This window comes from Dama dama, chromosome 6 (assembly GCF_033118175.1).
Source record: "Dama dama isolate Ldn47 chromosome 6, ASM3311817v1, whole genome shotgun sequence".
In the NCBI taxonomy this organism is placed as follows: domain Eukaryota; kingdom Metazoa; phylum Chordata; class Mammalia; order Artiodactyla; family Cervidae; genus Dama; species Dama dama.
This window is the reverse complement of record NC_083686.1, coordinates 15,263,627-15,288,275: the sequence shown is the minus strand read 5'-3', so window position 1 is coordinate 15,288,275 and position 24,649 is coordinate 15,263,627. Positions and strand designations below refer to the sequence as shown.

At 36.0% G+C, this 24,649-nt stretch overlaps 1 protein-coding gene across 9 annotated transcripts in view; it reads left to right on the top strand.

Annotated features, from left to right (window-relative positions):
* Window positions 1–24,649, top strand: part of PTPN13 (protein tyrosine phosphatase non-receptor type 13) — a 212,479-nt gene that overhangs the window by 90,788 nt on the left and 97,042 nt on the right. For 8 of the 9 annotated variants that reach the window (XM_061145595.1, XM_061145601.1, XM_061145594.1 and 5 more), the window contains 2 exons: window positions 4,001–4,088; window positions 15,029–15,595. In XM_061145595.1, the coding sequence (XP_061001578.1) occupies window positions 4,001–4,088; window positions 15,029–15,595 (655 nt within the window). The remainder of the gene's footprint in view (window positions 1–4,000; window positions 4,089–15,028; window positions 15,596–24,649) is intronic. The other variant, XM_061145598.1, reaches the window with a different exon arrangement.

Here is a 24,649-nt window from a genome sequence, read left to right as displayed (position 1 = left end):
TCTACACCCTCCCCACCATATTTGGACATTGGCTTCTGGTGTGTGAGGGGAGATACCTGCTTGTATTCCTACTAGATTAGTCCAAAACTGGGGCTCCTTTATTTTCTCACTTGTCTTAGATATGAAGAATCCCAAGGCTAACAGTTTGTATATCTAAAAATCCCTCCACTGTATTTCTTAAGCTGTATTCTATCCTATTTGCCGTAGATTGGACATCCTTTGTTGTTGTTTTTTAAGAAAATTCTTTTCTCTCTCTTTTTAAAATGATTTTATTTATTCATTTATTTTTGGCTGTGATGGATCTTTGTTGCTGTGCAGGTTTTTCTCTAGTTGTGGCAAGCAGCAGCTCCTCTCCAGTTGTGGCGCACTGGCTTCTCATTGCGATGGCCTCCCTTGTTGCTGAGCACGGGCTCTAGGACATGTGCATTTCAATAGTTGTGGCTCAGGGACTTGGTTGTTCCACGGCATGTGATCAAACCCATGTCCCCTGCATTGGCAGGTGGATTCTTTACCACTGAGCCACCAGGGAAGCCTTCTTTTGATTTTTGGTATTTGATCTAGATTTGAACTTTATCTGCCCTTACCCCTGCAGTCATGGAACCTCGAGTTCCTCTCTTTTATGTAGACTTTGGATAGGCTGGTCACTGCCACACAGTTTTTGCTGGCTTCCTCTTAATTTCTCATCCCTAGGGATTTAGTTCTGCTAACCTTAACCGAGATGTTGTATGGCTGGCAGGATATATCCAAATTCCGCATGCTTTGCCAGTTGATAAGAAACAGGTTCATAAAGTCTTCTAGGCAAATGGTTTATAAACTGGACTCCAAGGAGCCTTTGCGATTCTGTAGTGAGAGGGATGGAGGTAGCAGAGGCTGAGTGAAGAGGGTTCTTGGCTGTGTGTTTCTCCTTCTTAAATGGGGCTGATTTATTTGTTTATATTTCTGTGTGTGACTTTTTTTTTTTTTTTAATAAAGATACTAAAAACTTATGAGCACCCTCAATTCCACAGGTTCCCGGCCTTTTTGGCACTAGGTTTTGTGGAAGACAGGTTTTTCCACAGACTCAGGCAGTGGGGAGAGTGATGGTTTGGGGATGATTCAAGTGCACTACATTTATTGTGCACTTTATTATTATTGCATCAGCTCCATCTCAGATCATCAGGAATTAGATCTTGGAGCCTGGGACCCCTGCTCCATTCAGACCAAACTTTCCTACATATTTTGAAATACATTTTTGTTTAAAAAAGTTTCTCTATATTCAAATAGAGTCGAGGGAAAACTCTTTAAGGAACAATAAATGTATATTCACTGGAGAACTTCTCAGAGCCTTTAATACAGTAGGTTGTATTAATTAACCCTCAAGAGGGATAGGCACATAGGTGAAACCTTCCCCAAACTTATTTGAGCCTTCTTTCACAGATCTTCTCATAATATTGATGTTCTGTGAAAACTCCGAGGAACGATCTGTACTAACTCCTTCACTTTATAATTTGCCTATTTCTATTTTTGTTTGTTTTTTTTAAAAAACATTTTGAAGATGTATTTTTATTTTTTTGGCTGTGCTGGGTTGCTGTGTGGGCTTTTCTCTAGTTGGGGCCAGAAGGGGGTTACTCTTTGTTATGCTGTGGGGGCTTCTCATTGGGGTGACTTCCCTTGTTGCAGAGCACGGGCTTTAGGCACGAAGGTTCAGTGGTTGTGGCACGTGGGCTTACTTGCCCCACAGCATGTGGGATCTGCCCGGACCAGGAATGGAACCCATGTCTCCTGTATTGACAGGCGGATTCCTATCTGTTGGATGCCCAGGGGCATCCTATGTATTTCTTAAAGAAATTGAGACTCACAAAGCTTATGGGACTTCCATTTTCTATTAATCAGTCAGGGATTTAAGAGTTTTCAGAGTTTGAGGGGAAAGGATACAAGTAATGACGATGTTGAAAAAGTGGGCTGTAAACTAGATCCTAGAGACTGGATAGAAAGAAAGGGTAATCCAGGCAGAGGGAAGTAAACTTGGATCCATGCCCTGAGATGGGAAAGAGCAGGAGGTTCAAGGAACAGCGCTAAGTCTGACACAGGATGCTGTGGGACCTTTTAGTGGGAGAGGAGCGTAGAGCGGTCAGCTGGAGTCAGCAGGGAGAGAACTCGCCTTTTCAGAGGCAGATTTCAAAGTAGAAATAATAACGCTCCCCTCATGCAATGCCCTTGAGAGTCTCCTGGACATCACCGGACAGAAGTGAATCTCACAGCTACCACTTTTAAATGTTTAGTTTGTTTTATGCTGCATGACTTGTGATTTTTTCACATTTATTCACCAAAATAGCCCCAAGTTACAAGAGAGAATTTCATCCTCCTTTTAGAGAAAAGAAACTGAGGCTCAAATAGATGAAATAACTTGCCGTGGCCACACACATGGCAAATGACAGAGACACAATTGGAATCTGGATCTCTCTGACCCTGGAGCCCATGCTGTTAGCCAGCATGCGCCTCTGAGACTATCATTCTCCCCAGTAGCTGTCCTTTATCCAACCCATCTTTGCATGAAATGTTCCCTTGGTATCTCTAATTTTCTTGACGAGATCTCTAGTCTTTCCCATTCTGTTGTTTTCCTCTATTTCTTTGCATTGATCGCTGAGGAAGGCTAGAGTAAAAGTCAGTAGGCCAGCTTACTTGTCAGCGTTCTTCCACTGATTTAATCTTATGACATGTTTGAATGCAGTTTTACCTGTAAAATAGTAGTAATAGTGCATACCATGCACCCATATTAGTAGTCATAAAGATAATTATTTCAATATTGATGAGCTGCTTCAAGGTCTTTAGAAATTTGCTATTTCTCCCTTTATTGTAATGTGAAGTTAATAATGTATACCACATGAGGTTTTTTGATAGTTAAACAACATTAAGTATGTAAAGCACTTAAGGTGGTACCTGCCTTATAGTAATTGCTCAGTCAGTGTGAACTGTTATTAATAGTAGTGTTCATGCAGGAATTCCCAAAGATGATACAGGATATTGTCTCTTCTGCTACTGATAATACAATACAATGTGAACTAATATATAATTGAAACACCATCATTTCAAAAATATTTCCATTTAAGTCTTCTTATAGGAAGGAAGCACAATTCCTTTAATATACTACCTTAAATGGATTTTAAATTCATATTTAAACAAGTTCCACTCATGGAGAAATATTAAAATGTATTGTGTATGTATAAACAGATAAGTCTGCATGCTCTTGGTGTCAGAGTTAAGTAATTTTTCTTTACCATTCTCTCTTCGTACATTTATTTCTTGAAGTTTCTATTCTAATTGCTCATCTGAATAAACTGTAGTAGTCTTAACATTTCAGCCCTTGTAATGTGGAATTTGATCTAATTTGACGTGCTTTATTTTAAACAGGTACCCTTGGTTGAAGTTATTAAAGTTTAAGTCTACTTAAACATTTAGTTCTAAAAGAGTATCAAAAGAGCATTGATTTAAATTTAATTGTTATCCCTCAATATATCCATTTAGTTTAAAATGTATGTCAAATGTAACTTCTGACAGGCAAAATCTAGAAAATTATTTTCAAAAATAATTTAAATCAGCACCCTCAATGCATAGTTACAATCAGGAGAAAGCTTTATTATACCAGAGTTAATGTGGTTTTAAAATTTTAATCACACTTGAGAGATAAAAGTAGTTTGGGGAAAAAAAGAATACTTCAAGTTTATTGCTTTGAAATGGAACTCATTTTAACCACTTTAATTTGGCTAACTTTGTTCCCTAGTTAGCAGATTAGGCTTTGATAGATGTTTCTTGGCTTGTATTTCCTGAAGATGAATTGGCCAGAACTAAGCTACATAAATCTTATCCAAGGAATATATATTAACAATAGCATATATGGAGTGTTTTTACTCAAATATTACAGCTTCCAAAAACTATCTAGCTGGTGTCATTCTGTAGACACTTAACATAAACAAAAGGGAGATTCTTTTGTCAAACTTGACTTTTGATTACCTGTGTACAGACGGATCAGCTTTCCCGTAGCAGCGAGGAAAAGCCTGACCGAAGCCAGGCTATCCGAGACCGATTGAGAGGAAAAGGATTACCAACAGGTAAGAGTGTGTTAACAGAAAATTTTTAGACTTTACAATTGTTACTTCCTTTACAAAATCTTAGTTAACCTAGGTTAACCTAGCTTGGAAATTGGTAATTATGATCATAATCATAAGTGTGCAAAGTGGAGGCATTGAACAGGTAGGAACATTGGATGTATTAATATATAAATCCTTGATCGTTATGCAGAAAATGTTAATACAGTCAGGACACCCACAGTGTATCATTTCTTTCCCGATATTGTTATTATAGCAATAATATCTTTATTTACTTTATCGTGATATTTTATATTAAAAATACATTTTAAAGGATGATAAAACACAAATTTATGAACATAAATGTTACTAAAACAAAAGTTTCAGAAAAGAACATTATTTTTGTTGCATACTATTATTTTCTATTTCTTTTTTTAAATGCTAATCTCAGCCCACTAAATTGATTTCATGACCAATGAATTTCACGACTTGCAGTTACCAAATAGTGTCTTAGGTTATACAATGCTTAGTAAGTAAAAACTGATGAAGAGTGGTTTTGCTATTTGCCAATAGCATTAGATAATTATAGGGTCTACATAGTTATTACATTTATTTTTTTAAGGAAATGAATACAAAATCAGATTCAAAACACATGAAGTAAAAGTAGAAAAAATACATTTTTTTACATGAAAGTTTATTTTTCAGTGTTAAGTTTCAAGTGTGGTTTATTTATAAAATGAAATTTTGTTTTTGCTGATTATCTTTGTTCTCTTTACTTCCCATGAAGCAACATTGATAATCATGGTCATTTAAACATTAACAAAAATGTTTTGTGAGTGACATATTTTGTCTTAAGTCTAGGAGCTGGAGTAAAGTAAATGTAAATATTGCTTAAATATATTCTACTATAACACACTAATTGATATAGTCAGATTAAAAATTAAGACGTTTAACTATTTAATTAGATCATCAGAACTCAGCTGTCTTATTTAAAACCTATGAGAAACTCTCACTGTGAAAACCAAAAACAGACATTTGATTATCTGGACTAAGTGTTTTGCAGAATTCAGAACTCTTGTGTCCGAGAGGGACAGATGTGCGCTAAGCAAGTGTACTGCTTACCTTAAGTCAAGAAAAGCAATACAGTTGTTTCTAATGGGAGTTGGTGATGGACAGGCAGGCCTGGCCTGCTGCAGTCCATGGGGTCGCAGAGTTGGACACAACTGAGCGACTGAACTGTATGGAGTGATTCTGTCATGGTGCTGTCAGTTACGTATCTGTTCTGCTGCTTTCATTTTACTTATTGTGAATAGGGATTGTTTTTCTGAAAAGGCACCAAGCTTTCATGTCATCTATATAATTAATTTACTTCGAGTTGCATAAAGTTCTGTTTCTAATACATACATTATTAGTTTATGCACAGGTCAGAAAAGAAGGCAGACTTTAAATTTTAACAAGTATTTTTAACCTTTTTTCTGTTTTCTTACTATACTTACATCCTCAAATATATATATATATAATATAAATATTTACATAAATAAAAATAAATACTCCTCAAATATGTGTGTGTATGTGTGTGTGTATAGATACATAGACACACCTTCCTCTCATAGGTAAAAAAGTCTGTTTTCTTTTGTCTTTAAGGATACTAGGATTTGAGATATAGTGTGAACCTTGGTGCTAAAAATAGCAACACTTTGTTAGTCCATCAAATTTTCAATCAGTCCCCTGTTTTAGGAATAAATGAGTCCTTTTTGATGGGTCATGATGAATACTTTGATAAGTGAACATTAGATTTAAAAGAAATGATTTTTTTATTTATTATCTTTCTATTTCTTACTCCTTCCTTCTCCCTTCTCTTACGTCCCTTTCTCCCTTGCTCCTTGCTTTCTTATTTCTCTTTTATATACTTTCTCTTTTTGTAGTTCCCTTCACCTCCTGCTTCTAAGTGGCCATGTTATAAAATTGAAGTTTGTATGCTTGGATATTGCTTGTTGATTTAGTCATTTTAATGCTATATTATTGATGATTAACTTTTAAAGATAGTTTTTTTTTTTAAACTAAAACAAGCTTAGTTTCTTTAAGAATAAAAAATGTTCCTATAAATATGAGATCCCTCATTCTATCTCTATGCATCATGAATTTATTGAGTCTAAAGAAAAAGATCACTCTGTCATATTTAGTTTATCAAATTTTGAAAACTAACAAATGTTAATATAATTTAGTTTAATTATTACATAATATTTTAGAAGTAGCAATAGAGATTGAATTGAATCTATACCTACTCTACAATATACTTTTTTTTCTGGTTGCTGCTAAGTCACTTCAGTCATGTCCGACTCTGTGCGACCCCATAGACGGCAGCCCACCAGGCTCCCCCGTCCCTGGGATTCTCCAGGCAAGAACACTGGAGTGGGTTGCCATTTCCTTCTCCAATGCATGAAAGTGAAAAGTCAAAGTGAAGTTGCTCAGTCGCGTCTGACTCTTCGCGACCCCATGGACCACAGCCTACCAGGCTCCTCTGTCCATGGGATTTTCCAGGCAAGAGTACTGGGGTGGGGTGCCATTGCCTTCTCCTTTTCTGGTTAGCTGTTTTTTAAATTTTTATTTCATATTGGAGTATAGTTGATTTGCAATATGTTACTTTCAGAGGTACAGCAAAGTGATTCAAAGGTATACATATACATGTATCTCTTTTTTTTCAAATTCTTTGCCCATTTAGGTTCTTCCCATTAGGTTAGATTAGAGAGTGTTGAGTAGAGTTCCCTGTGCTGTATGTACAGTAGGTCTTTGCTGGCTATCTGTTTTATTTATAACATATTCGGTTAGCCAAAATGTTCATTCAGGTTTTTCCACATTACAGAAAAACCTGAACAAATTTTTTGGCCAACCCAATACTTTAAATAGCCAGTTATTTACTTATCTTAGATAACTCACTCAGTTGTGTCTGACTCTTTGCGACCCCATGGGCTGTATAGTCCATGGATTTCTCCAGCGGATCTTCCCAACCCAGGGATCAAACCCAGGTCTCCCACATTGCAGGCAGATTCTTTACCAGCTGAGCCACACTGTTTATGAAAGCCATATACAAAATTAAGTTTTCTAGACATGTATATACTAGAGATGAGGAAAATCTACCAAATTAAGCATGTTACTTTTTGTAGATGTTAAATAAATATTTGTTGATTGAATGAGTATGAGAAGGTTAGATATAATAACATGTTTATAATATAATTTTAATGGTTCCAAAAATAAATATATGAGACTCTGATTATTTTTTTAGATAACTTATTTTAAACATTAAGTTGCATTCAAAGTAAAAAGTAAACTGTAGTTCGCCATTTTAGTTATTATATTAAATTATATTTTATAATATATTATATATATTTTATTATATTTTTATAATATTAAAACAGTATTATTGTCTAATAGTGCTTTAGAATTATTATGACTAATAGACTGTTGAATGCAGATAATCTAGAATTGACTGTAATAACTTAAGAAAATTCACAGAGAAATCTTTAAATAGCCTGCCCATTGATTTTAATTCTCTTATAATCCTGTCTCCTTATTGGAGAATAAATGTCCCCAATATCAAAACTCAAGAGAATTTGTAAGGAATTACAGTTTGTCACACAGAATAAACCTGAATGAGTTCCTCTAATTTATGGTAGAATTAGAGGTTCTTGTATTTAAAGAAACAGTAGCCTTTTTTGGGACTGTGTGTGTGCATGCTCAGTCGGATCTGACTCTTTGCGACCCCATGGACTGTAGCCTGCTGGGCTCCTCTGTCTGTGGAATTTTCCAGGCAGGAATACTAGAGGGAGTTGCCATCTCCTACTCCAGGGAATCTTCCCAACTCGGATCGAACCCTCTGGAGTCTCCTGCATTGGCAGGTGGATTCTTTTACCACTGAGCCACCTGCGGATAGCCTTTGTTGGATCAGCTATAATGGAAGAGGATTCCTCAGGTCATCTTAGCCGTTGCTTACCACCCTAGTAATAATGCTCAAAGGCTCTATTAATTTATCCTTAAAAATTTATAAAACCACATCTCAAGGACGGAATTAATATACTAATTTATAGGTATTATCAGACAGAAGAAGTTAGGAGCTAAGTGGCATAAACTTATATAATATAAATCTTTTTAAAAATTAACTCATAAAGAAGAAATATTATTCTATGATAGAGGTATTACTTGGGGGCAGTACCAGTTCTTAACTGTCAGTGATCACTTGGGCAAAGCAACATTGTCATATTACATTGGTAGTAAGGCACTCACTTTGATGTAGATGAACCTAAAACCTTCATGTAGTGATAACTGTAGTTTATTCGGTTCCTGACCACCGTTCTCGATAAATAAAATGTTAAGATTTGACATTTTCCAGTGAGACATAGAATTAGATTAAAAGAAGTGGACAATTTTAGAGATAATGCCTCATATCTAAGTGATTTGATTGTTCATTTAAAACATAGCAATAAAATTTTTCATCCATGAGTGAATGAACTTAAAAAGTCTCTCCTTATATCTTACCTCTGAGATCTGTTACAGAAGCTAAGGCCTAAACTAGTGGGCTGTGTGTCCCTACTTTGTTATTTAATACCACCACTGCACTAAGTAAAATGGCTGCACTAAGCAGAAAGAAATCAAACATTTCCTGCCAAGCGAGCTTAAGGTAGAAACCTACACCTTGATCAGATCAGCACGATAGTGCTCCAGATCTCAGGCATATTGATAATATCATGTTTCTTTTTTTTTTTTTTTCATACCTGATCACATTTGTGAGGACAGATGGGGAATCAGGGAGCCTCTTTTAATACTGAAATGTCATTTTGTAGTTAGCTTCTAAGAGGTGCTATGAATTTGAGTCTGTGTGTGAGGGGAAAGATAAATGATGCTATCCCATTAAGGATAATGTTAATCATAAATAACAAAAATAGTTAAAACAGTGTACTCTACAAGGAAGGTTTTTTAATTTAATAAGTGGAATATGTTATATTATGAATACTCTTTATGATCTTAAAATCTTTTATTCATACCTCTTCAAAATTTATTGTTTGCTCTTTACTTTTTAGCAAACTACATACTCTCTGAAAGGAAAATGTTTGTGGTTTCATTCTAAATTTGAATACTTATAATTGTGTGTAATCTAATGCTGTCCGTAAATTCTCTGAACTCAAAACATCCTTAAGAAATGGAAAAATCTACCTATAGTGACTACTTGTTCTGAATAACTTGATTTTTTTATTATAGAATCGAAAACTTTTCTAGGAGATCTTTTGATTTCTGTTTTTATGATTTTTCTCTCAAAAGGAACTTAAATTCTCCCTCAGTAGATAATTACATGCTGAGAAAAATAAAGCAGAAGCCAAAGAGGCAAAATTTAGAATTTTATGCTGCTACTTGTTCAGAAGAGCTTATGATCGTTCAAATGGGTTCGTTTATTTGTCCTATCATCTCTAAGAAGGCATAGCAAATTATATCCACATTTTCATAGAGGAAGGAAGTGAGAGACAGAAATTAAGTGGCTTGCCCAAGCTCATGGATTGAATGATAAAGCCAGAATTAAAACCCCATCTTTTGACAGTAATCTTTCTGGTAGATTGTGCTACCTAAGTTGGCTTAAAAAGATTTCATAAGTTAAATATTCATTCTATTCTACAAACGTTCTTTTGAAATTTCTTTTATCAGGAACTGGAAATACAAAAACAAGTAAGACGTGGTCCCTTATGTTATTATTCCAGTTAGGGGTAGAGGTGAGAAAATGAGTAGGAATGATGGCAGATACAGAATATAATGTATAATTTTAATATAGCGAGAAAAGTGTCTTCATAGAGGTCCAGCATGCTCTGTGAGTTTAGGTGAAGGAACTTGTAACTCTACCAGAATGGGAAAATACCACAGAAAGCTCCTCTTGAGATCTTTTAAGAGTAACTACAATGGGTATTCCTTTCAGAAATACCGTTAGTTAAGTTTCCTTTGATCAAAATGATAGTAAGGATAGCTATTGAAAGTGAGTCACTCAGTTCGGTTGGACTCTTTGCAACCCAATGGACTATATAGTCCATGGAATTCTCCAGGCCAGAATACTGGGGTCGGTAGCCTTTCCCTTCTCCAGGGGATCATCCCAACCCAGGGATCAAATCCAGGTCTTCCGCATTGCAGACAGATTCTTTACCAGCTGAGCCACAAGGGAAGCCTAAGGATAGCTATTAGGTATACTTAATTAATGATTTCAGTGCTGTTTATTGCTTGTTGATAAAGTAATTATAATAGCTTGGTCACATGTTTAGAAGGCTCTGGAAAGCAGCTGAAGAAACTGCATTTTATATAGTATCAGATATGGGAGGTGGTTTTCACTGGGGTGGTAGACTTAAGCATTTAATACACAGGCCTAGAATGCCATGATTCTCCTCATTTGTATGGCCAGATTCTGTATTTAAGCTCTAATTTTGAGTTCTCAGATTAATGAAAATTTTTCGCTAAGTACTTTAGCATCACCACAGCCATGATGCTATTCTGCTATGTATGATGCCATATGTATTTCATCTACCTGTGAAGTGTTAATAAGGCAATTACATATCTCGTGTGGTTGAAGATAGCAAGCATCATTGACATAACAAGACGCATCAAGACTCCTGCCCATTGGGAATATGTGATTAAAGACTAGTATGTTTGTAACCAGCTGAAACCCACTTTTCTGTGTCCTTACCTAAAGATGTATCTCCTTTTTCTTCCAAAAAGCAAACAGAAGCTGTCCTAGGCTAGAAGGTTCACTGGAGAAACCACTTAGCTCAAAACATCTCTTCCTACCACTTCCTATTTCTTCCTTCAACAGGTCACCCACACTGTTTCTCCCTTTAATAATTTTTGTAGCTCATAGCTCTTACAATTTTACTTTAGATCATCTGTAACAAGTATATATGGATCACTTTGGACCTTATTTCACACCCCCACAATTTTTTGCCTGTTTTCCTGAAGAGTGGTCAATGCCTTCTCCCTCCCCTTCCCACCATCTTACTTTCTCATTCCACTTCCTGTATCATCATGCCTTTCTTTGTCCTCTTGGCTCCTAGAAGAGACCTTATCTGTGGTTCAGAATCATCCTTTATAAGTAATAGTCATGAGATCTTAGGTTAGCTATAATATGATTTTCAAACATATAGAGCAAAATGAGTCTTATTTTATAGAAACAAAGTAGGAAGTTAGTGTGAACTTTTTAAAAAATAAATCAAAGATTGATATTTGTGTAAACGTTTAAGTGAATTATATTCATTGTAATTTTGTACTACCCTACAGAATTTAAAATAATAATTTTCTGAATTTTTTAATAAACATGAATGGAAATATTTCTATATCTACTAATTTTCATAAGGGCTTCCCTTGTGGCTCAGCTGGTAAAAAAAATCCGCCTGCAATATGGAAGACCTGGGTTCTATCCCTGGGTTGGGAAGATCCCCTGGAGAAGAAAAACGCTACCCACTCCAGTATTCTGGCCTGGAGAATTCTATGGACTGTATAATCCATGGGGTTGCAAAGAGTTGGATACAGCTGAGCAACTTTCACTTTCATTTTCAATTTTCATGAAGACAATAAAAGTTAGCATTTATAAAGTAGTAGTAATCTAAGAGCCACCTAATTAGCTTTTAGTTTTAAACTTCATATGGCTAGTGAGAAGACATGGTTCTTTTAGAATACCATGGCCCTTTTATATATTGCTAATAAATACTAATGTCCTAAAAGGGGATGATAATTTGCTTGTTAACAAATAGTCTCATGATATGTCAGTAGTGGTCAGGATATCTTCACTGAAGAAGTCATAAGTAAAACTTTAGAATGGGAAACAACTAACCACAAAAAAGGTCTAGAAGAGACCGCTCAGGGAAGATAAAGTGGGATATACAAAGGCCCTAACATATAAGAGACCTTAACAGAGAAAAACCTGTGGCCTGGATGGAATAAAGAAAGTGGAGATGAATCCCTAAAAAAGATTCAAGTTCCACACCCAAAAGGAATCTAAATTGTATTTGGAGTGCAATAATTATGCCTTTGAAACTTATTAAGAATAGTGACATCATGGAATGCGCTTTTAAAAGATGGTTCTGGCTGTTGAGTGGAATATAGTGGATGCAAAAAGAAGCAGGGTGACCATTGCAGTTATCTAGTCAAGTGGTAATGTTAATTAGGAATAAGGGGATTTCAGTAGAATTGGAAATAATCACATGGAGTAACATATCTGAGAATTTAGGTAGGCAGCACTTTCTGATGAATTTAATATGGGAAATGAGGAAGATGAAGGGTTTCAGGAGGGTGCCCATATTTCTGTTTCGAGCAATCAGTTGAATAATGGCACCACTGATCCAAGTTGCAAAGAGTGGGGTAACGGACATCTCTGGGTGTGGGAGGCATAAGGTTAGTTTTAAGCATGTTCGCTTTGAGGTGCTTCTGAGATACACAAATAGAAGTTCCAGTTTCTGTTTCAGATTGGAGCTCCCAGAAGAAGTCAGTGCCATGAATATAAATTTGGGAGTTGTCAATATGTGGATAGTATTTAAAGCCTTGTTAATAGAGTGAAAACATAAAGATTCTAAAAGCAACATCTGAGGAAAACCAACACTTGGATATCCAGTAGAGGAGGAAATAAAAGACTTAGAAGGAGCTGTCTGAGTAGGAAACCAGGCTTGTAAAGAGAGGAAAGGGATTCCTCAAGAGATTGTTCTCACTGTTAGTTGTCACTGAGAAGTAAAATATGAATACAAAAGTGTCCACTGTATTTGGTAATATGGATGCCATTAGTGATAACATGATGGGAGCTACCAGGTTGGAGAGGAGCTGGAAGTTGACTAAAGTGGGTAGAATAATGAATGGGAAGTGAGAAATTGGAGACAGCAGTAACTAGAGGGGAATGTGGTCAGAGGGGAGAGGGTTTGTTTTGTGACAGAGATATAAGGGAACATTTGTATACTAATGAGAATGACTCAGTAGAAATGGGAGACGAGGAGGATGGAAGCAGAGCAGGCAGAAGTTAACCAAAGAAGCAAAATCATTGATAAAAGTAACAGGAGGGGGGAATAGAACACATACTGGGTATTGGCCTTCAACTGGTAGGAAATTTCACCCTTTGGGACAGTAGGGAAAAGATTGCCGAGACAAATAGATATATAGAATTAGTCATGGAACAATGAAAGAGCTCTCTTCTGACAACTTCTTTTTTCTTGGTGGAATATGAGACAAGACCATCAGATAGAGAGTTAAGGTGGGAAAGGAGGAAACGTGAATCCGTCATTGTGAAAAGTGAATGATGTTGAGTATCCATCATGGTTGACCATGAATTTATGTTGCTGCCAGAATACTTGTTTGATTTTCTCCAAGGTTTGGCTCAGCTTGATAGCCAAGATAGTAAAAGGAGGCAGAATGTTGAGCTCATGTATGCTTCTATGATTCTTAAATCCTTTCGATTCCTATTTTTTATCTGTTGTATTCTATAAACTTTTAAGAATATCTTTGTTCTCTATTTTTTAATACAATTTTAAATAACTCAGTTTAATATGTGATTTAAGAATGTAATTCACCACTGAAGTACTGTAACATAGACATATGTTTATCAGTTTTAAATTATTTTATATTAGGATCCAAAGTGTGTGGCAATCTATACATCCAGATGTGGGATGGTCTATTTCCCAGTATTCTGAGCCCTGGATACATGATGTATCCTTACTTGCACTTGAGTGGATTCATGTCCAGGGGAAGATGAGTTCCAAGAAAAGCAAAACATTTGAATCTAATTTTCAAGCAGTTATGTGTTGCCATTCTGAAATTAATTTTGACTATGATGTTTAAGGTAAAATGTGTGGTGAGGGAAGAAAGCTAATAGTTGTTACCCCGAAGAGGCAATTGACTTATTCAAATATGTTAATAAATAATTTATTGTTACTGGGAAGGGTTTTAGTTATCATTTTATATTGTATCCATAGCAAATAGCTTATCAAAGAAGGATCACAGATGGTCATTCAGGAAATCTTCAGTGTTTATGGGTTATTGATGTTAGTAACTATAAAGTATTTTTCTACATTTCTCTTTTAAATAGTGGAGCCATATATATGTGTGTGATTTTTTGTTGTGGTTGAATCTGTGAATTCAAAAAGTTTCTGGCTGGGCATTTTTGCTCCTCTTCAATGCATTAATAGACTGCTGCCTTAAAAAAATATTAGAATGACTTACTGGTTTTAACTATGTCAAGGACCAAAGTGTAAATAAGAATGGGTAATTTATTCCAGTTGACAAATATTGATGCATAATGTTTGAGAGGAAAAACTATTTCAGGACATGATGGTCTGCTATAAAAAAATTAAGTTTCTTACATAATTTAAACACAATCAAATTGCCTGGATTTTAAACATAATCAAATTTTCTGGAAACATATATGGTCTTAATAAAACTTTGATACTCAATAATTCCAAATACTACAGCAGGAATATTTTGTTTTTTCTTTGAGCACATTTATTTGAATGACCAGAAAATGGCAGGGCTTTATATTGAAATAATACATATTTGAATTGTATCTTTAGCCATTAAAAGAGTATATTATGTATTCTATTATTAACTCCAAATCATTTTATGAATAATTAATATCTACCAAACTGGATAGTATCAGAATATCTTATCTATTTTTTTAAACCCAAATAATTCACCTTTGAATATAAAACAATGTTACTTTAAAAACCAAGTTCTATATGTTACTGATAACATTTGGTAAGAAACATTGAACTCTGAAACATAGCATCCAACTAACAAACATAGCGTTTTTTTTCCAGTTCCCTTATCATCATCACCATCCCATTTCATCTCTGATTCTCCATTTGGAGAACTGGAAAATGCCACCACTTTCATTGTCAGTAGTAAGGTTACATTCCAGTTATTTTCTGAAAATTCTGTGCATACATGATAGATTCTTATCATTCCAGGAAGAAGCTCTACTTCCGATGTTCTAGACACATACAAGTCTCCATTCTGTCATCAGGCCTTTCTTAACAAAGGGCTTAGTAAATCCATGGGATTTCTATCTATCAAAGACACACAAGATGAGGAAGATTATTTCAAGGACCTTTCATCAGATAATAACTCTGGACAAGAAGATTCGGAAAATTCCTGCTACCCTTACCCGTTCAAATCTAGTGGCCCAGAAAAAAAAGCTGTCGCTGGCATTGACATGCTTCCCAAAAAGAAGATCTGGGCTTCGTCCATGGACCTGCTTTGCACAGGTGACAGAGACTTCTCTTCTGGGGAGACTGACAGATACCAGCACTGTCTTCCTAAGGCGGTTACGGTGCGGACTTCAACCACTCCTAGGAAAAAGGAGGCAAGATACTCGGATGGAAGCCTAGCCTTGGATATCTTTGGCCCTCAGAAAATGGACCCAGCATTTCACACACGGGAATTGCCCACCTCCTCGGCAATATCAAGTGCTTTGGACCGAATCCGAGAAAGACAAAAGAAACTTCAGGTTCTGAGAGAAGCCATGAATGTAGAAGGTTAGTAATTTTGTGTGTGTTTGAGAGAGAATTGAATTGTTTACAATTGTGTTTTGAAATAAAGAAGGGTTATGAAACCATTCCATAAGTCTTATTTCCACTGCCAAACCTTTGTACCCAAGTCAGACTCTTTCTTCTTTATCAGCTTCTGTTCTTCCTCCCACGGAAACCCTAACTAAAGTACGCTGTTTGCAAAAGTCACCTCTGCTAAACAGACCCGGTTCAGCCACCTTATGGTCTCTCAGTATTTTAGGTAGGCAGGGGCCATGTTTTCAATTGCTTTTTAATCCTCCACAGCATCGTCTTTCACGCACCATCTTGTGGGAGGCTTCCGTAAAGGACTGGTTCATGGAAATGAGATACAGTTAATCAAAGTCAGCTATCCAAGTGCAGCTTAGCCTGGTGATAGTGCAGTGGCCTGGAATGATGCTTAGATCCATGTTTTTATTTCTTTTTGTTTATATCTCTGTTTTTTGAAATCATAGTATTTAGGTTTATCAGTTTAGAGTCAGGTAGCCTAGGCTTGAATTATTTACCCTGTTCAGCGGTTACGTGATCCTTACTTTAGCAGTGGGGCTTAATCATGCCAGGTCATAGGTTAGACTCTGTATGTGTGTGTGTGCTTAATCACTCAGTTTTGTCCAACTCTTTGCAGCCACATGGACTGTAGCCCACCAGGCTCCTCTGTCCATGAGATTCTCCAGGCAAGAATACTGGAGTGGGTTTTCATTCCCTTCCCCAGGGGATCTTCCCAACCTAGGGACTGAACCCAGGTCTCCTACACTGTAGGCAGATTCTTTACTGTCTGAGCCACCAGGGAAGCCCATGTATATAAAATGGGCTTAATAAAAATAAATTAATTTGGTAATGAATGTAAGGTGATTAATAAATTAAATTATTATGAAATTACTATGGGAGCATAAAATGACTTTATAAATTACCAATTCTTACTATTTATAGGGGAATGCTCTTTCAAAAATACCTGATTGATGCACAAAGAACAGTGTATTGAATAGAATAAAATTGTGTTCTAGTCATATGGATAGAGGCTACTTTTAGTACAGATAGATGGAACAGAAAGCAAAATAAGTGTTTTCAATCTCATCCTCTACATTTTTGAAGATTAAAGTTTTATATATGCCCCTTGATCACTGGACCCCTGGGACATAACTGATTAAGGGGCTTTAAGGTGCTTCTAGTTCAGTGAGAGTAGTAACATAATGCAGGGTCATATTCGTTCAGTATTTTTAAAGTCAATGTCCTAGTTGAATGTTTTTAATTCATAGGTTGCCCTTAAAATACTCTGCTAAAGGTTTGTCCTGTTACTTAAGTTTCAAGCATAGTTCTAGAGCTGAAAATACATTCCACATTTTGCTTTAATTCTCACAAACGAAGCCTTGCATTTTTTTCAACGTAGGAATTGCATATTAGTGAGGAAATTGGAATTATGGAGAAAATTATTGAACCATTAATACTATAGGTTTGTATATAATTGTAGTTTTATAAGCATTAGCCAGCATTATGAGATAGTCGAGTATAACCTAGATCTAAAAATTTTCAAAATCAGGGGCTTGCCTGGTCATCCAGTGGCTAAGACTCTTGAGATCCCAATGCAGGGGCCCGGGATTCAATACCTGGTCAGAGAACTAGATCCTGCATGCCTCAACTAAGACTCGGTGAAGTTAAGTAAATAAATATTTAAAAGCTTTCAAAGACAGAAAATGAAAACTTAGAAATTTATTTTATGCATGATTTCACTCTTTAAGTCTTAGAGTTGTGACAGCAAAAAGTAGTCACTTTGTAGCTTAAAATAAAGTCTCTCTTTTCAGAAGTTTTTTTTTTTTTTTTTTAGTGGAGTGCAGTTTATTACGCCAGCGGGCCAGAAGTTGTATTTTATGACTATTTAGTGTTATACCACAGCTAACATATGAATATGATTTAGCTTCACATTCTTATGAGCATTCCCTCATGGAGACATTTATGTAAATAACTTCTGCCCATTGTTGCGGGGCGGGGAACAATCCTTCAGTGATTCAAACAGATAAAACCATGATCATCTCAGAATATAAGGAGTGAATATACACACCAATTTAGATGGCTTTCTAACATTTAAGAGGTTCAGTGGTATCTTTTCTTAACATGTGAATATTAAAATTGTCGTTGTTATTGTTCAGTAGCTAAGTCATGTCCCATTCTTTGTGACCCCATGGGCTGCAGCACACCAGGCTCCCCTGTCCTTCACTATCTCGTGGAGTTTGCTCAAATCCATGTCCATTGAGTTGGTGATGCTAGCTAACCATTTGCCGCCCCCTTCTGCAAGTAGTAGTTTGGATATGTCAAGTCTGAGAGAAGTGTTTTTACATTTGAACCTTGGTTGAGAGTTAAATAGTAAAAAAATCAAAACTTTGGTGAAAATATTTTTTAAAATTATAGTAAATAGTCAGTTTAACATGTTTTGTTTGAATATGTAATTTATAGGAATTTCCTATAAGCAAAACTCTGTCGTGGTTTGCATGTGCATACATGTATGTGTAAGTGTAAAGAAACTCAAATAGATCAACTTGTTTTCAGATATGCATATATATCTGTAAAGATAATACATTGAGTTGGCCATAAGGTTACAACCCAAATGAAATTTTTGGTCAACCCAATATAATCTTATATTATATTATAAGTATATTATAAGATAGACCCTTATTTGTTCAAAATACTAACTTGTTACCCCCCCAAAAAAAATTCTGAATTGAAAAATTTTAGGTTTATTATAAGAGATACAAGAAAAGGAAAAGATTTCCTTTTAAAAGTAAGATAAAATATGCTTTCAATTATTTGATGTAGGACAATTTTTATCCTGAAATCTATCTTTGGCATTAAAAGAGTTTTCAGAAGCATTTGCTCCCACAAAATATCTACCAATTTTTTCCCTAGAGTATACTTCATAACCAAATTTAAGTAAACAAAATAGAACACCTTGAAAATGTTGGTTTACTATGGAAATACTTGTACCGTGTTAAATAAGCTCCATTATTATATAGTAACCTGCAAGTAGTAATAAATTATGTTTGCTTTTGACTAAAAGCATTGTTTGAAAGGAATGTTTGAAGTTTGGAATTCAAAAGCAATAACTCTTACTAGTTATTTAGTTAAGTAACTTGCTGGTTTTATGCTGTGCTGTCTTTTTGTAAAGGTAAAATAATTTATGTTGGCTGTGCAAAGTACAGATTGTTAATATGAAGAGTTTAGATAGTATACTAAGAAGAAAAAAGAGTGGAAAAGAACAAATCACTTATTTAATTCTTATGAAAAGTAGGCTTCCTGGATCCCTTTTATGTGTGACAGATCAAGCAGAACAGTGGATATTATTCATATGCCCATTTTCTTGTATACCTTTCTTTCGAAACATTCCTATTTTAAAGCATTTAAAAGTTATAATACTCCATACAGTTTTTGTGATCTTTACAATTGAAAGTTGCTACTGAGGATCAGTAATTTTAGAATTAGATGAGGTTTTAGAGCGCATGTGCTTGGGCATGTGAAGATTTAATAGCATACCCAGGATCACATAACTGGTTAATGATAAAGTTTCCATCATTATGGGAGATTGTAAATTTCCATCACAGATTTGGCATTCCAGTCTAAGGATTTCCCACTACATGTTACCTCCTAATTTTTAAAAAATGTATTACAGTGTCCAGTGGGATAATAAATAATCAGAAGAAAAGAAATTGCTAAATTTCAGTTCATTCTTTGGGGCACATGAACATTCATGAACTGATGGAAAAGACTGTTGTCTCCTTCAACCTCAAATGGATAGCTGTTTCCTTTAGCCCAGGCCCCATCCTCTTGAAAGGAACCTGTACCTAAATCACCTCCACAGCATCTCCTCAGCTGACAAAACCAACCAGCCAACTAGCACAAGGGAGACCAGACTTTAAAATCATGGAGTGGTGCTGGAAGGAATTTGGGTACCATTTTAAACATCTCATTTTCAGGCATCATCAGACCCCTTAGGTCTCTTATTAATAACATTATATAATTTTTAATATAATACAACAATATTTTATTATGAAATAAAGGCTCATTTGGGTCTTCCTTCAGTAAACCATACTGGGTGAGGGGTTGAGATGGAGCTCCATTTAACCATGTAGCAGACAGAGGGGTTATTTTCCTTTTTGGGGTAGTGTTTTGATGGGGCTTTTTTATTGCAGGATCTGTAAAATGGTTATCCAGTACCTGATGAGATAAGAGAGTAAGCTATCAAAAAGCAACGGTTAGTATTAAGTGCTCTGATTTCTTTGGGAACAAAATAAAGTTAAGAACGAGAAAGATTCCAAGGAATAAATTGTAGTTGAACTTTAAAAACTATAAATAAAAGATTATTACTAAGATTATTAATCATTTTCTACACTCATAAAGCCATTTCATACTGTTCATGGGGTTCTCAAGGCAAAAATACTGAAGTGGTTTGCCATTCCCTTCTCCAGCAGACCGTGTTTTGTCAGAACTCTCCACCATGACCCGTCTGTCTTGGGTGGCCCTGCCGGAGATAGTGAAGGAAAGGGAAGGCTGGCACATGGGGTCACAGAGTCAGACACAACTTAGCAACTGAACAACATTCATAAAGTAGTAGAGGAAAGGCAGAAAGGAACATAACAGCTTTCTCACATAGAAACTAGTTTTAAAATTTGATGTCATTCCCTATTTTTTTTTCTTTATTCTTTTCATTTCACTCTTTCCACCTCAGCATAGGACTGTCCTATTCTACTCTTTTCTTTCTTTGATTCCAGGCTTTTCTTTTCCACCTCTCTCTGTTCTATCTCGAGACCTGAGAAATCGCCTGCTTTCTAATGAGAGTTTCTGTCCCTGTGCTGTTTGTGGGGTAATTACCACACACTCCCTGTCCATTGCTCTGTGGGTTGGCGGCACATTCCTGATTATGAGAGACTGACTTGGAACCGGTACTGTGAGTCTAGTATGAACAGCACTCCACGCCCTGGGTGGGGACCGTGAATAGCATTTTGCTTACAACAGTCAAAACTCCCCTGCATTCTGTGCAATACTAGAAGGAAGAGTGTAAACAACAGATATAATTAAATTCTATAAAAGTGACTATGGATAAATAGGACTTATTTCATGAGTTTAAAGTCAACCCATTGTACATCCTGTCTAAATTAAGTGTCAGCTCCTTTCTTTCAATGCTGTGTCTTCTGGTCTAGCCTAGTTTTGCTCTTTTATGACTGCTCTGTGAATGCAGCTTAAACTCTCTTGTGCAACTCGAGTATGTAAACACTCAAGTATGTGAGGCTGTTCTCATTATTGAGGCATCGTAATACTTCCTTTCCATTCATGTTCATTCCATTGAACTTGAAAGCGCATGTATTTTTATAGTTACATTTCAAAAAAGGAAGAGGGTGGATTCATAAATGTTACAGTTCATCGTGTTGGATGCTACTGGTGACACTTTATAGGCTTCCCTGGTGGCTCAGATGGTAAAGAATCCGTCTACAGTGCGGGAGACCTGAGTTTGATCCCTGGGTTAGGAAGATCTAGAGGAGGGCAAGGCAACCCATTCCAGTACTCCCGGCCTGGAGAATCCCCATGGACAGAGGAGCGTGGCGGGCTGCAGTCCATGGGGTCACAAAGAGTTGGACACAACTGAGTGACTAAGTACAATGACATTTCATGGAGAGAAATGCTTTCACATTCAATTTTTCAGTCTCAATATTTTAAATTTTTATCTTTCTTTTCTAAGAGCCTGAACTGGTAAAGATGAACTACTCAGTTTTTTATTTCCTTCACTGTATTTCCCTCTGGATAGCACCCCTCCCCTCAAAAAAAAAAAAAAAAAGTACTCCCTGAACTTAAATAATTTAAATAATCAGTTTCCATAGAAGTAAGTATGAATAAACAGGGATTTTATGATATTAGTCAAATATCATATGTGTTTAAGTATTAATGACTGGATAATTACACTGAGATACAAATACATTTAGCATCTCTGAAGAGCACTTATAGATGGATTCAGCGACTTAGCCAGAAAAAATCAAGTGCCCACTGTGTTTCCAGGGCTGATGAAATTTAAATTTTATTTATTTATTTATGGCTGCACCCCACAGCGTGTGAGATATTAGTTCCCCAACCAAGGATCGAACTTGCCATTCCTTCATTGGAAGCACAAAGTCTTAAACACTGGACTGCAGGGAAGTCCTGAGATTTATATTTTAGACCGGCATTGTTCAGTAGAACTTCTTCAGTGTAGGAGATGTCCTACATCTACAAATTCCAGCTAAGTAGACCAGACTTGTAACTTGAAGTTACCAGTCACAGGTTACTGTTGAGCAAGTGCTTTCTGGCTAATGCAACTAAGGAAATGAATATTTTAAATTACATAGCAACATAGGGCAGCTTCAAACCATTCTCATTTAGAATTTGTCCAGTAAAAAATACCAGTGTTCGATGGAGGAAAAATCGGTTTGAGAAGCATTTGAAAAGAGATACACAGTAAGTTATTCTTTAGCTTAAGAACAACAGAGAATAGACATTTGCTTTTTTGATTTAGCCAAGTGGAAGAATGAAATTGCATTTTTAAACACTAAGGAAAGTTAAAAATGAAACCAAAGCAAGTTTTCCAATGTCTATATTCATAGTAACATAATACTGATTTTGGAGTCCACAGAAATCCCTGGCTACTTTATCAGAAATTAGAGATATAATTTAAATCTAACTCATACATAATTAACATAGACCCAGTTTGGCTTTGATATAGAAACCTTCTGAAAAGCATGGACTGATATTTATTAAGGGAGATTTAAAATAGATCTTACTGGTAATGAGTATCTACACAAGTTTTAAGACCCAACAGTTTGGGGGGTTTTTTTGGCCACACCGTGTGTCATGCGAGATCTTAGTTCCTCAACCAGGGATCTGTGGGCTCAGAATCTTAACCACTGGGCCACTAGGAAAGTCCCAAATGCAGGGTTTTTATTTTTGTTTTTTCTTTGTTGTTGTTATTTTTGGTCACATGGCATGTGGTAAATCTTAGTACCCCGACCAAGAAGTAAACCTGCACTCCTTGCATTGGAAGCATGAAGTCTTAACCGCTACACCACCAAGACAGTCCCCCAACAGTTTTAACCTCCAAAATATTTCTTCACTTCATCCCAGTCTCTCAGTTCCTTCTGTTGTCCATGGACTATAGAACTAGCTTTCTAAATTGATCTCTCAGCTATAATTTGTCCTCCATTTCCCTGCCGTGCAGATTTGAATACATTTCTTCTCTGCATCCAGCCAGTTAATAACTTTTCATCAGTTGAGCAGGATAAAATCAAGCTCCTTAGATTATGGCATTTAAGGCTTTCCATTATCTCCATTATCATTCCTCTCCAGTCTTACCCTTTTGCATTTCCCATCTCACAAGTCGCTCCAGCAACATATGTGTTCTCTCTCCTTCCTTCCCCCGCTTCCTCCCCCAATACATGCCATTTTATATGATCATGATTTTATTCATGCAGCTTTCTGCCTTAAGACTTTAAGCTTTCTCTCATCTTCACACTTCAGGATGATGGCCTGTATTTTTCACTGAAATTACTTGTTTTGAGGAGCTTGTTTCTCCTCTTGTAGACACCAGAACTTTGCCCTGCTCTAATTCATGGCTATATCCTTAGTGTCCACCACTCTGCCTGACGTATAATAGATACTCAGTTAATCTAAGCTGAATATTGCAACACGGCTCTTAACACTAAATGTTTAGTGTATTCGATGGTGCTATTTCAGATACAGAATACAATAATATTCTCTGAGTTATACTATATAGTGAAGAGAAATCTCATCTTCGTCTCCTGTTTTGTCCAGCTCTAAGAGAAAATCACAAGTCACAGCCTGACCAATCAACAGCAGATGCAATCATTTTCTTTAGAGCTCTGTGCTGTTTGAAAGCTTTAAAGGGGGCAGTTGAAGTCATGACAACAAAGGATGCTAGAGGATGCTAGAAAAGTGGTATAGCTGGCCTAGATTTATGGCTATGATGTTATAGAAAACCCTTGTGGAGGAACTGTTCACTCTTGTAGCAATCCTACTCTGCACAGATGTTCCATCTATAAAGTCATTTATATTTCACAGAATATTCCTCTCTTACCTTCCTTGTTTATACATATATATATATATATATATATATATTCATACTTACATGAGTTCCGTTCCTCCTTGTTAAAAATTTTATTGATCATGTCTAGCTCTCAAAGAATTTTAGGATATGTTATCTTCTTGTATCATGCAGTGTGGTGTAATATATAATACATTGGACTCTATTGATCATAAAGAAGGTACAATCTCTAATCTCCAGAGGTTAACCCTCTAAAAAGAAATCCTAGAGAAAAACACTTGGCACGTGAATACACAGTGTTCTTACTTTTGTTTGTCTGCTTATTTGAATATTGAAATGTTTTATTTGTTAGGAACCATAGCTATCAAAATGCAGGGGTTTAATTTTTTTTTTTCCCCAACAATTCTAGCGACAAAACCAACCATCTTAGTGCATTTCTGTTTGAAACTTTTTTCTGTAATTTGGGCCATGTATTAAAGGAGGTAAAGAAATGCCAGGTTTAAAGTGCTTATTTAATTCCTGATGTTGCAACTGCCTGAGTCTCAATTTCTTGGTGTTACTTGTCTGAGCTTGAATCTGTGTCACTTGTAAATGGTGCCTTTCGATTACACTTTGTGCTGGCTTCGGTTCATTTTAATGTGAAGATTGTAGATTTTAGTGTTTCCTCTAAAACAGCTTTGCGTAAGCGCTGTGTATCATGCAAGTCTTCCTAACCCTGTGTCACAACTTTGTATGTTTAAAGTGTTGAGTGTGTTAAGAGTTGGTGGAATTTGTGGCTTTTAAGTGTCAACAATTTATGATAGAATGCTAACCTATTGAAAAGCTGCCTTTTAATGTTGCTATGTAAAAGTGGAGTCAGTGCTCTATTAGAGTTGGAGTTTAGAGAATCCAGATTAAAGGATAGTAAAATATTTGTCAGATTTCTATACATTGTAATCTGGCAAAAACATGGT